Source organism: Schistocerca americana, chromosome 3, assembly GCF_021461395.2.
Source record: "Schistocerca americana isolate TAMUIC-IGC-003095 chromosome 3, iqSchAmer2.1, whole genome shotgun sequence".
NCBI classification, from domain to species: Eukaryota; Metazoa; Arthropoda; class Insecta; order Orthoptera; family Acrididae; genus Schistocerca; species Schistocerca americana.
In genome coordinates, this window is record NC_060121.1 from 649,568,059 (window position 1) to 649,582,316 (window position 14,258).

General features: G+C 38.5%; 1 protein-coding gene across 1 annotated transcript in view; it reads right to left on the reverse strand.

Annotated features, from left to right (window-relative positions):
• Positions 1 to 527: 527 nt before the first annotated feature.
• LOC124606274 (probable DNA-directed RNA polymerases I and III subunit RPAC2) overlaps positions 528 to 14,258 on the reverse strand; it is a 48,873-nt gene continuing 35,142 nt past the window's right edge. Inside the window, exons 4-5 of the mRNA XM_047138253.1 lie at positions 880 to 1,036; positions 528 to 691 (exon numbers count right to left, since the gene is read on the reverse strand). Of these exons, the coding sequence (XP_046994209.1) occupies positions 662 to 691; positions 880 to 1,036 (187 nt within the window). The 3' untranslated portion in view covers positions 528 to 661. The remainder of the gene's footprint in view (positions 692 to 879; positions 1,037 to 14,258) is intronic.

Consider the following 14,258-nt stretch of genomic DNA (forward strand, 5'->3'; position numbering starts at 1 on the left):
GACTGAGGGTATGATAATCACAAGGAGAGAGACCGGGACTATAGGCCAGGTGCTCGAGTGTCTCCCACTTGAGTTTGCGTAAGTTTTGCAGTTACATTTGCAATATGCGAACATGTGTTATTGTAAAGCAGCAGCACCCATTCCATAATGGTGGTTTTCAATAGTCATGCTGCCTCATACAAATTCCTCATTCTCTGATGGATGTCTACCAGTGTTTGTCCTTCAGCAGCCAACAAAAGAATAACAGCACGTTGGTCCTGTCTGGATGCATTTGGTAACAATATCACTATCACGATAATTCATGTTTCCACATTTACCGCACACACATCAAGACACAAATGTCACACCAATTCTTTGACTACATGTCAGTGCTTATTTAACCGCATCTGAGTCACACTACGTTGCATATTTGCTGCAACAACACATTCCAATGGAAACTTTTTGATCATCCCTATATTTTTAATATATGAATTCTGATAATGAGCATCACAAACAACTGCAGACAATACAATAAGATACATTACAGATAAAGTATCAAATGTATTTTATTTCAAAATAATATAAAATTTATAGTACAAAACATTACAAATGTAACCAATTATGGTTCCATAAATAGTATCTCATTACACAATGACTTCTGAAAAACGTAAAAGAATTTGTTTCAGGGTGCTTTAAACTCTTCCATTTCTGCCTGCAAATGAAAAGAACGCTCATAATATGACTATGTACAACAGAAAATTCCTCTGAATTTCTTATAAGGATATATCTCCCACATTAGTAACTAAGAACTTTAATATTTCAAACATAACACATTAGCAGCTATCACTGCAAAAGGGGGAGACATCTGACAACAAATTTTAATTATTATTAATTAGTTACCTGAAACACTTCCAATATGTGGTCACACACCTTTTCCAAATCCTCAATGCCCTTTTTCAGAATATCAGCAGCTCGTGGTCCATTTGTTTGAATCCTGAAGTGCATCTTTGTTTCTGCTGGATGAGGTATTGTGTACCCACAGAAAAGGACCTCTGGACTAAACAATACATACATCCATTAGCATTCATTTGGTTAGACGCCACTACAGTTGGAGTCACAAACGATGGCAGGTGAGTTTAAGGTTGTCCTGCACACCTACATCAAGCATTCACTGACAGCCAGTGAGAGTTCAGTAGTGTTCTTAGAGCTATGCTGTGAATGTCTTAGTCAATGTGAGCCTTAAAAATGATTGTACCAAGTTACTTAGTGAACTTTTATTCTCTTAGTTGCAAAGCTGTCATCACTGATATTGGACGTAGGCAAGCAACTCTACATAAGCAAGCAATTTGCAGGACACCTGCTTTCTTCAACGCACAGAAAATGAGCATATTGCAACTGTTGCTTGGAACCAGCAACTATGTGAGCCCTATCTGTGCCTTGAACTGTGTGAACCGCGGTCGTTCGTGACTCTGACTATAGTAATTAGTAATTTTTGTTACACTGCAGTACTTTGATTAACCAACACATGCTCTTGAATTTAAGAAAAGTGTATGTACATGAGAAGCAATCTCGGTGACTAATGAGGCAGATACCTAGCAAAGTTTTCTTCTGTAAAGACAATAACGTGATCTACAATAATTTTGTTTGTTTTGGAATTGAGCTGTAGATAATTGGTTCATTCTGTATTGCTAGCAATAATCCATAATTGAAAAGTGGTTCCCATGACCTGCTTCCATTTTCGTTGAGTCCTACAGTATAAAGCAAATTTCAATATTTTATGATTACAGTTATAAAGTAAACATGATGAGGGGTGATATGGTCACTTTAAAGATAATAGTGATCCAAAGTTTGGCAACATGTGGAAACCACAACAATCTATGATCGCAAGTACATGTTTTATTCAATGACTGGTTTCAATTGTAATGATCATCTTCAGATTTATCTGCATCCTGCATGAACAAAAATGGTAAATATAATATACAGCCCTGATCAGCACTTTCGTATGGCATGAAAAACACGATAAAATTATGAGAAACACTCACAGCCTGTAATATAGGACTATATTATGGGCACATGTGTTTGCCATAATTTTATCATGGTTTTTATATCATGTGACAATACCAATTAAGGCTATATATTTTATTTGCATCTTCTGTTAACTTCAAGGATACAGGTCAATCTGAAGATGATCATCACTATTGAAACCAGTCACTGAATAAAACACATACTTGCTACCATAAACTACTGTTGTTTTTACATATTGATAATGTAAACAGTTTAATAAAATTCAGTCTCAAAATAGCAATTTTTTTCTCTGAAAGTAACTTAATACATATGTAACATTTTTCTGGGTTGTTTTCTTGTTTCACATTAGGGTAAAATCTCTCTCTTTCAGCAACAGTCACCGTCATTTTCATCAAGAGCAACTAACTTTTAACTGTTACTTCAATGATCTTATACATAAGGAATAACTGGTCTGTGGTTGGTTGACCTAAGCCACTGTGAAGAGGGAAGAAATGGGATATGAAACCCCCTAACACTCGCCATACTCAAGGCACAGTTTGAAATTTTAAGAGTGTTCTCAGTAATATCAATCACCCATCAGAGCAGACATGCTACAATAAATGATAACTTTATCATGAAATAGATGCATATCCAGTAGGAGATTTTTCAGAGACATCTTGCTCACTATGGGGAAGAAGACTATTGCTTCCTACCATACTGCGGCTTCCAACAAAATATAGATACAGTATTATAGATCAGAATAAAAATAACCAAGGTATAGACAGGAAATACTGTTTCACTGGTTAAGATCCAAACTCCTGCACTCTATTTTTCTAGAGTTGAGAGTATTTTGTTGTCCGACTTCCAAAATCACATACGTTACTGACTTGTTTTAGATGACACACAAATTGTGTATCATGGCAAACACTGTGTAAGGAAATTCAAAACTAGTATGAAAGACCATAATGGCACACACAAAAATCATTAACTAAAAGGATCCACTCATCTAAAGTGGATCAATTCGTGGAGCACAGGAACGCTTGACAGAAAACAGCATTCACAATAGCTTTCGAGCACTAGTTCTTTTTGTAGCAATAGCGTACCATTCACATGTGATTACAGATTCTTAATTACTGAAAGCAGATGCCTGAACAGATGGAGGTGGGTACAGGGTAGTGAAGTGCGCAAGGAGGAGGTAGTAGGAAAGAGGCAGGTCTTTCGACAGATGACTCTTTCTAATTTGTGTTGTCTCCTCTTTCCTAATCCTCCCCACCAACCACATCCTGACCCACAATTATTACACTTTCTAAGGCCAAATCTACAAACAAATCCATGGTACTGCCATGGGTACTCACACGACACCATTCTATGTTAAATTTTTTATGGGCCATCTGGAGGAGGACTCCTTATCTAGTCACCTAAAACCTCTTTTCTTGTTCTGACACATTGATAATATTTTCATGATCTGGACTCACAAGCACAACCTTTGCTCTTTCTGCCGTAACCTCAACACCTCTTCCAAAATCTGCTTCATCTGGTCCTCCTTAACCCATCGAACCACTTTCCTCGATGTCTATCTCCACTTCTCAGTGGGCTTCATAAAAAAATCTGTCCATATCAAGAGCTCAAATCAAAAGCAGTATTGCCACTTTGGCAGCTGTGACCTACACCATGTCAGAAAGTCTCTTCCTCACAGCTTCGCTACCTGAGGTTGTCACGTCTGCAGTGGAAAGCAGGAGTTGTCAAAATGTACCAACAAACTTACCAGCCTTTACTGACTGATAATGTTGTTGTTGTTGTTGTTGTTGTCTTCAGTCCTGAGACTGGTTTGATGCAGCTCTCCATGCTACTCTATACTGTGCAAGCTGCTTCATCTCCAAGTACCTACTGCAACCTACATCCTTCTGAATCTGTTTAGTGTATTCATCTCTTGGTCTCCCTCTATGATTTTTACCCTCCACACTGCCCTCCAATACTAAATTGGTGATCCCTTGATGCCTCAGAACATGTCCTACCAACCGATCCCTTCTTCTAGTCAAGTTGTGCCACAAACTCCTCTTCTCCCCAATCCTATTCAATACCTCCTCATTAGTTATATGATCTACCCATCTAATCTTAAGCATTCTTCTGTAGCACCACATTTCGAAAGCTTCTATTCTCTTCTTGTCCAAACTATTTATCATCCACGTTTCACTCCGATACATGGCTACACTCCATACAAATACTTTCAGAAACGATTTCCTGACATTTAAATCTATACTCGATGTTAACAAATTTCTCTTCATCAGAAACACTTTCCTTGCCATTGCCAGTCTACATTTTATATCCTCTCTACTTCGACCATCATCAGTTATTTTGCTCCCCAAATAGCAAAACTCCTTTACTACTTGAAGTGTCTCATTTCCTAATCTAATCCCCTCAGCATCGCCCGACTTAATCCTACTACATTCCATTATCCTCGTTTTGCTTTTGTTGATGTTCGTCTTATATCCTCCTCTCAAGACACTGTCCATTCCATTCAACTGCTCTTCCAAGTCCTTTGCTGTCTCTGACAGAATTACAATGTCATCAGCGAACCTCAAAGTTTTTATTTCTTCTCCATGGATCTTAATACCTACTCCGAATTTTTGTTTTGTTTCCTTTACTGCTTGCTCAATATACAGATTGAACAACATCAGGGAGAGGCTACAACCCTGTCTCACTCCCTTCGTAGCCACTGCTTCCCTTTCATGTCCCTCGACCCTTATAACAGCCATCTGGTTTCTGTACAAATTGTAAATAGCCTTTCGCTCCCTGTATTTTACCCCTGCCACCTTTAGAATTTGAAAGAGAGTATTCCAGTCAACATTGTCAAAAGCTTTCTCTAAATCTACAAATGCTAGAAACGTAGGATTGCCTTTCCTTAATCTAGCTTCTAGGATAAGTCGTAGAGTCAGCATTGCCTCATGTGTTCCAATATTTCTACAGAATCCAAACTGATCTTCCCCGAGGTCAGCTTATACCAGTTTTTCCATTCGTCTGTAAAGAATTCACGTTAGTATTTTGCATGGGTGACTTATTAAACTGATTGTTCGGTAATTTTCACATCTGTCAGCACCTGCTTTCTTTGGGATTGGAATTATTATATTCTTCTTGAAGTCTGAGGGTATTTCGCCTGTCTCATACATCTTGCTCACCAGATGGTAGAGTTTTGTCAGGACTGACTCTCCCAAGGCCGTCAGTAGTTCTAATGGAATGTTGTCTAGTCCGGGGGCCTTGTTTCGACTCAGGTCTTTCAGTTCTCTGTCAGACTCTTCACGCAGTATCATCTCCCATTTCATCTTCATCTACATCCTCTTCCATTCCCATAATATTGTCCTTAAGTACATCGCCCTTGTATAGACCCTCTATATATTCCTTCCACCTTTCTGCTTTCCCTTCTTTGCTTAGAACTGGGTTTCCATCTGAGCTCTTGATATTCATACAAGTGGTTCTCTTTTCTCCAAAGGTCTCTCTAATTTTCCTGTAGGCAGTATCTATCTTACCCCTAGTGAGATAAGCCTCTACATCCTTACATTTGTCCTCTAGCCATGCCTGCTTAGCCATTTTGCACTTCCTGTCGATCTCATTTTTTAGACGTTTGTATTCCTTTTTGCCTGCTTCATTTACTGCATTTTTTACATTTTCTCCTTTCATCAATTAAATTCATTATTTCTTCTGTTACCCAAGGATTTCTACTAGCCCTTGTCTTTTTACCTACTTGATCCTCTGCTGCCTTCACTACTTCATCCCTCAAAGCTACCCATTCTTCTTCTACTGTATTTCTTTCCCCCATTCCTGTCAATTGTTCCCTTATGCTCTCCCTGAAACTCTGTACAATCTCTGGTTTAGTCAGTCTATCCAGGTCCCATCTCCTTAAATTCCCAGCTTTTTGCAGTTTCTTCAGTTTTAATCTACAGTTCATAATCAACAGATTGTGGTCAGAGTCCACATCTGCCCCTGGAAATGTCTTACAATTTAAAACTTGGTTCCTAAATCTCTGTCTTACCATTATATAATCTATCTGATACCTTCTAGTATCTCCAGGCTTCTTCCATGTATACAATCTTCTTTATGATTCTTGAACCAAGTGTTAGCTATGATTAAGTTGTGCTCTGTGCAAAATTCTACCGGACGGCTTCCTCTTTCATTTCTTAGCCCCAATCCATATTCACGTACTACGTTTCCTTCTCTCCCTTTTCCTACTGTCGAATTCCAGTCACCCTTGACTATTAAATTTTCGTCTCCCTTCACTATCTGAATAATTTCTTTTATTTCATCATACATTTCTTCAATTTCTCCGTCATCTGCAGAGCTAGTGGGCATATAAACTTGTACTACTGTGGTAGACGTGGGCTGCATATCTATCTTGGCCACAATAATGTGTTCACTATGTTGTTTGTGGTAGCTTACCCGCATTCCTATTTTCCTATTCATTATTAAACATACTCCTGCATAACCCCTGTTTAATTTTGTGCTTATAACCCTGTAGTCACCTGAACAGAAGTCTTGTTCCTCCTGCCACCAAACTTCACTAACTCCTACTATATCTAACTTTAACTTATCCATTTCCCTTTTCAAATTTTCTAACCTACCTGCCCGATTAAGGGATCTGACATTCCACGCTCCGATCCGTAGAACGCCAGTTTTGTTTCTCCTGATAACGACGTCCTCCTGATAATATCCAATTCAATTCATCCATGAACAAATCTCCCATGCCATTTGCTCCTTTGGTACCAGTACACCTGCTGACCAGCCACCGTCCAGCATGCCTCTGATCAAGTATCACCCTGGCCTTGAAATCTCAAACACAGATTCCTCGGGCTTCGACTATCTTTCATCGTACCCCGAGATTGGGGTATCCTAGCCAAAATCCTACCCACACCACCCAATGACGTGTTCCGCCACCCACCCAACCAACAGAATATTCTATTCAATTTTCTGCAAACCGTGGGCCACTCCCTTTTGGTCGGCCCTCATGCAAGATCTGTTCTATATACCCATCGACCACCACCTATGGGAGGCTAACCACGGGCATCTCTTACCCGATAACAGGCAGAGCCGGGTCATTTCACATCAAATCATCCAGAAATTTTAGGAAATGACACCCATCATCACGCAAATCCTTGAAATTTTGGGTAGTGAAATTTTACCTAGATATATTCACATTTCCGAAATGTAAATGTTGCAGGTCAATTACTTTATCACTTATGATAAAAAAGAAGTTATATAGATTCAGGAATTCAGTCTTTCATACATGAGCTCCTTTATAATTTAAAAGTGCAATACTTCCTACAGTTTTTGCAGTGGAAGCTTGAACTATTTTTTTATTTTTTTTTTTTTTTTGTGTTAAAGAGGAAGGTTTATATTTATATAGTCATGCTTCTTGTAGTGTATATCCATCATCTACATGTCAGAAAAAAATTGTAAATAATTTCTTTTAAACAAGATCCATGCATGGACATTATAATTTTTTTAAGGTATTGCCTCCTCATAGATACCTTTGAAAATTTTACAATATTATTATAAATATCCCATTATGTCACACAAAAAGCATCGGTGTGTAGAAATAAAGGGAAGTGCGAAAAACAATGTTATTATAAAAGAAATATTGAAATTGCTAATTCATGACTACCATGTCACCACTAAATTGCTCAAGTTGGCTACACTGGATTTCCCGAGGAACAAATCATATCTGAGAACACTGTTTTATTGCCACTACATGTATTGCATTATCCAGTTCCTTTGTTTTGAATCATGTGTTCACTGAGCATGCAGTTCTAAGCTCTTGTACTGAGCTGTACCCAGAGTCAATTATTGGTTAAAAATTCAACTGCTGCAGTTTTTAACTATTCATTCCAAAACAAAAGTAAGTCTCCTAATGTTACAATAATAATGTGGAATACTTTTGTAATGAAACAATGGGTAGAATAATTTTTCATTGTTTAATTACTTTTTAGGTTACACCAATCATCTTTTGAATTATTTACGACAAATCTTGGTTTTATGACTGAAGCAGTATGGAAAGTACAAGTAGGCAGTGTTTACTTGGACAGTACCTGCAAGATATATGTGATACTGCCCTGGCTTGTGTGAATGAACTGAGCAGTGAAGAACAAGAACTTTTATTATGGAGAAGCAACAGTCATTCATACTGTGATTTAAATGTTTCATGTGTGTTTAACAAACACAAAGACAGATTCTCTCTGAATAAGAAAATTTGCTGTGATCTCTTCAAGCACCGTAAACAATCTGTTTCATCTGGATTGCATGAAATTAGTTTAGGAAAGGAAAAGACCTTCAAAATGAGAGGCTTTAGCAATATTCCTGGGGAGAAAATGTGCCCAACCTGTATCAAACTAATTAACAAAAACCAAACAAGTGGCAACTCATCACCAGACTATATAAAAGACAGTAATATGAAGGTGCAGACTCCTGAAAAATCTGTGCTCAATACTATCTTAGGAGTATCTCCTGCAAAGCTGCATTTAGTTGCTCAGCACAGTTGGTATGCAGCAGCCAAACAAAAATTGGAATCCGCAGCTGGGGCTCTGAAAACTAAAATTTCACGTACATATCAAATTGAGCTGGCTGCTGATGCAAGCACTATCCCTGACAGTGATTTAATAGAACTGGAAGAAAAGGCAAAACATCACGATGAACTCTTGGACAAAATCAAACTGATCCTGATTTACAACAAGCCATGAAGCCCTATACTATTTCATCTAAAGATATCCCTCTGTGAAACTGCAGCACAATAGTTTAAACTGATATTGCAAAATTCATATAAGATGTGATTCAACATGAACCCATTTATTATATATGAGCTGAATTACAATTTTTGTACTTTTGCTGCTCTTTGCTATGCCTCTCGTCATTTATAATAATTTATTATTTCTCACAGAATAATTTATGTAGTCATGCCATAGTAAAACTTTAGTTTTTGTGGTTTATCAATGACAAAGCCAACATAACTGATTTCTCACAAATTTCACTTCTTGGTTAGCTTCTATTTGATGATCAATTTTGCTGGCCATCAATGAATTATTCACTGCATCGTAGCTTGCTGTAACTTGGTATAAGAACATTTGGTTAAATAAGAATTATTTTTTTATGTTAAAATTTGTTCCTGTACTTGTATTAAAACCTTTTCCCCTTCTTGCCCATTAGTTAAGTGGGGTCACGGTGACCGTACAGGCAGAAACTCATGTCAGTTTTCAGAATAATTTCTAAATTATTTCAAAAATAGGTTTCTTTAGTTTCCATTGACTATTGCAGACTTTTCTTTGATTGTTAGAAAACTATTACAAAAACCACTCAAGTGAAAGCTTCGACCAACTTTGGTTTGAGCCTTAAAAACAGTACAGCAGAGTCCCACTAACCTGAACCCCGGTAATCCCAATGTTCGGTTAATCCGAACATGAAAAATGTTAGTCTAAGTATGGAAAATGTGTGATAAACTGCTGTGCGTATACACTATTTTAACTTACACAGTACAGTGAACATGTATTAGAAAAATTGGCAAGAAAAAATTACGTTTAAACAATGCATAACAATGCTGTCAAACTTACTAAAATACAGCGGACATTTTATTCCTTCTTTTTAGATGAGAAAACCTCATTGTTTTTTTGGCGTAATGAAGACAGTCTGTTATACGACGCATAGTTGCACCATTGTCTCACAAACATCAAATCCGCACGTGTAGCTATGGGCTATTGCTCCAAATAACATAGTGCAATATCAAGGGCTTCTGCTGTGTCACTGTGTGGCACCAGCTCTCCTTTGTCGCTTTCAGGTTAATTGTCACTTCCATCACAGCAGTCCACTTCTTCCTGGTCTTGAGTCACAGCAGCAACTAAATGGAAATGAAAATGCTGTGTGGCTAGGTCCTCCTGTCGGGTACACCGTTCCCTGGTGCAAGTCTTTCAAGTTGACACCACTATGGCGACTTGCGTGTCGATGGGGATGAAAGGATAATGAGAAAGACAACACAACACCCAGTCCCCAAGCAGAGAAAATCTCCAACCCAGCCGGGAATTGAACCCGGGCCATTATTTATAACATTCTGTTGTGCTGACCACACAGCTACCAGGGGCGGACAGCAACTAAATCAGTGTCAGTAAGGTTCTCCACACATGCCATGCTGCCATCCATTCATTCACATCTCCTTCACTAGCTTCTTCACATCCAGGGATTGTCTGTATCATTTGTAGTAGATTTTCCTCTTCATTTTCAAGTAGATTGTCTTGAAAATCAAGAGATGTCCACAGTTTTCTCCACATTTTCTCAGAGTATTTTCTGAAATATTCTGCCATGCCTCAGTGACCCAATAAACATCATCCTTCCACATCGGTCTTTTATTTTGTCCACTAAAGGAATGCTATGATCATGGATCAGCATTCTTAAAAATTGTTTTCTGGAAAGCAGTTTTAATGTTTGCAGTACACCCCGGTTCATCAGCTGTAGAAGTGGTGAGACATTTGGCGGCAAAACCTTTGGCACAATTTCACCGTTACATAATTCCTCAGTGCTGGGGTGAGATGGCGCGTTATCAATCAAAAGGATTGCATGGGGAAACAGATGATTTTCCTTAGAAAACTATCGAACAGAGGGAACAAACTGGCCGTAAAATCATTCTTTGAACAGCTTAACACCGATCCATACTTTTTTCTGGCTGCGATAATATACGGGCAGGGACTTCATGTTGCAGTTTTTAAAAGCTCTGGGCCTAGCAGATTTGTCAATCAATATTAAAAGCAGCTTGTATTACCTGCAGTGTTGCTGCACGTTAATAAAGTAACACAATCTTTGCATATTTTAAAACCAGGAGCATGGTCATCTGCTTTTCATGTCAGGCTTTTTGTTGGCAATGCCCTAAAATTAAGGCCTGTCTCCTCAGTGTTATGAATTTGTTGGAGTGAATACTTTCCCTCTCTTATCATTTTTTCAAACTCACCCAAGTATTCCTTCGCTGCATCACAGCCAGAAGAAAGCTTCTATCCAGTAATTGTTAGCCGACGGATTCCATGACCTCCTTTGAATCTGTCCAACCAACCCGTACTTGCACTAAAAGACTCATCACCATTCATTAACTTGTTCAGGTAAAAAGCCTTCTCCTGAACCAGCGCTCCACTCAAAGGAGTTCCCCTTTCCCTTTCCTCAGTAAACCAAGAGAAAAGATCTTCATCCACTTTATCATACTGGGACGGTTTCAAAGTCTGCCGAATTTCGAGTGTTTTTCCCCGAAGACGTTGCACAGGACTGTTCAAGCTTCACTCGGTTGATCTTCCAATCACAAATGATTGCTTTACCAATACCCAGTTCCATTGCTGGTTTAGATACATTCTCACCATTGTCTATCCGTTTCAAAGCATTCAGTTTTTCTTTGAGAGTTAATATTGTATGTTTCCATTTACTTGTGACAAAAATACGTACACCACTATATCTGAATGAAGACAATACAACTGTTGAGCGTGCCAGCAATCGATAAGTAACATAACCAAGCGCTTTGCAAGCCAACTGGCAGTGCACTGACCCAGACTCTACAAAGGTCTCAACAATGCACTACAACAAGGGCAGGGAGCGAGAGTGAGTCGTTTCCACACTTATTCCCACGGTTACCATGGTGTACCTGCTTAACCATGGTGTACCTACTTAATTCGAGAAACTCATCACCATTATTCCGGCTAATCCAAACAAATCAGTAATCTGAACAAGGTCCGGTCTCAGTTCGGATTAACGGGACTCTACTGTATTTCAAAAGTGAATCTGAAATTAAGAAAGGAAAAAAGTTATCAGATCTTAGTAATAATAATAATAATAATAATAATAATAATAATAATATTCTGATCACACAGCCAGAAATAACCTTTAGGTAGTAAAATATCTCTAACTTAAGCTAAACAGAATTATGAAAGTTTTAAAGTTTACGTATCAGTAATAATGAGAAATAACAGCCTTTGAACAAATATCTCTGAAGTATAAATTTCCTTTACTTCAAGTCTATGGTCACAAATCTTTTGTCATCAGACTACAGGAATCGTTCTATAATGACCAACTTCATATCTGTTTTATGAAAACATGTTCTAATATACTGGGGCCATAACGGCATTGTCAAATGCCAAACACAAAACCAGTGCCATCATCATCAAATATATAGGATGATTATAATTAAACTTTCAAAACACTGTAGAAATAACACCACTTGTCAGAATGGTCAAATTGTGATGGAATATTATCGCAGATGGGAAAAACGTATGTCAGTAGAAAAAAAAATAGTGTGAAACTTGATCAATACATGGCACTGTATGTATCAGAATACATAAATGAAAACACCTGTCATTAGCACCCATTGAAGTTGGTATAAACACACTGGGTACATAGCTTTTCCTCCTTTGCGTCTGCAACATTCGCCATGACTGTCTCAATGCAGGATCATGCTCTGCTTGTAAAGCTGTATTACAAGAATGAAGACTGTGCACATGTCGCTCTGCAGAAGTTCCGGACACTTAAGGGTTTGAATAAAGGTGTTGGTGCGACGACTGCCATAGGTCTGGAGAAAATGATCCGGAAATTCGAAAAAATGGGTTCTTTTGGTGTGCTACCTGGTAGAGGGAGGAAATGAATTGATTTGACGTCAGTGGAAGCAGTGGCCACAGCAGTGCAGGTGGAGACCAGTGGTAGCGTGTAAACATGTAGTGCACAGAGAATTGTCCAAACATTGGACACACCTGTGAGCACAGTGCACAAAATGCTATGAAACCACCTTCTTTGCTATGCATTCAAAATTACCCACATGCAAGAGTTGCTTCCTGTTGACCTGCCAGCAAGAGAGACCATTGCTTTAGAATTTCTTGCTCACATGGAAGTGGACAATGATTGGCCATGGAAGATTTTGTGGACAGACAAAGCCCAGTTCCATCTGACAGGATGTGTCAATACACAGAATTGTCTAATATGGGCACCGGAAAATCCACACAAAAATCAACCAATACCACTTCATCCTGAAAAGGTGACGTGTGGTGCAGGTTTACAGCATCGTTTATCATCGGGCCATATTTTTTCGAAGAGACAGGTGCTTCCGGTCCCATTACCTGTACCGTCACTGGTGAGCACTGTAAGTGTCTTTTGCGCAACCATGTCATTTCAACTCTCCAGTGGCATGGATGGGATCATTTTTATGGAAGATGGTGCACGTCCGCGCATTGCAAATCCAGTTAAGCAGCTGCTGAAGCGCCATTTCAGAAATGCTGGAATTATCAGCCACCATTTCTCTACAGCCTGGCCATCCCGATCACCTGATCTTAATCCGTGCAACTTCTGGCTGTGAAGTTATCTGAAAGATGATGTGTTCAGTGTTCCGACTGCAAAGTTAGCTGCACTGAAGGCACGCGTTGCGCAACACATTCTGTACATGACCCCAGACACTTCAATCAGTAGTGGAACATGCAGTTTCTCAATTTTAACTTGTTTCAGAAAACAGCGGACAGCATACTGAACATGTTTTGCGACAGTCACAAGGAACTTAATAATCCAATATGAATGATGCTTTTTATGCAGTTCTTGGCCTCAGGACACTTAGAAACCAATGTGAGTGATGCTTTTTATGCAGTTTTTGGCCTCAGGACAATTAAAAACCGATTTTTCCCATCCAATGTGATGTGACCTTACCATGGTGGATGGGCTTACGTAACTAACAGTCTCACACCTGCACACCCATGCACACTGAGTGTACAGTTTGTTTAACATCAAACATACACCTTAGGCATTGTTATACGATTCATTTGTCAATTGTAGTCCACCGCTATTAAATTATGATGCTTACAGCACCATCTATTGCTACATTTTGTAACTATTTATTTTTCTCGTGCCATATGTTTTCCCCCTTCTCCGATAATATTCCATTGCAATATGACGTCATTCTGGCCAGTGGTGTTCTTTCTACAGAGGTTTGAAAGTTTAGCTTTAATTATAATCACTCTGTATATAAATAATAGTATATACAAGAGTCATCTTGTCAGCAGCACTACTGTTCAAAACAAACTGCACTGCAGTAACCATAAAATGATCCAAATGCAACATTTAAAGGTGATTTAACTTCAAATGATATAACCTCAAACTATTTCCTCAAGCAGCAGAGAAAAAAATATTTTAGTGTATGTTCCTGCTGTAATCATTGTTTTGTTGAAACTTCCATTTTAAGTTAATTATAAGTCTTTTTCAGAATAAAGTTTATTTTACTGGTTATTTGATTAAAT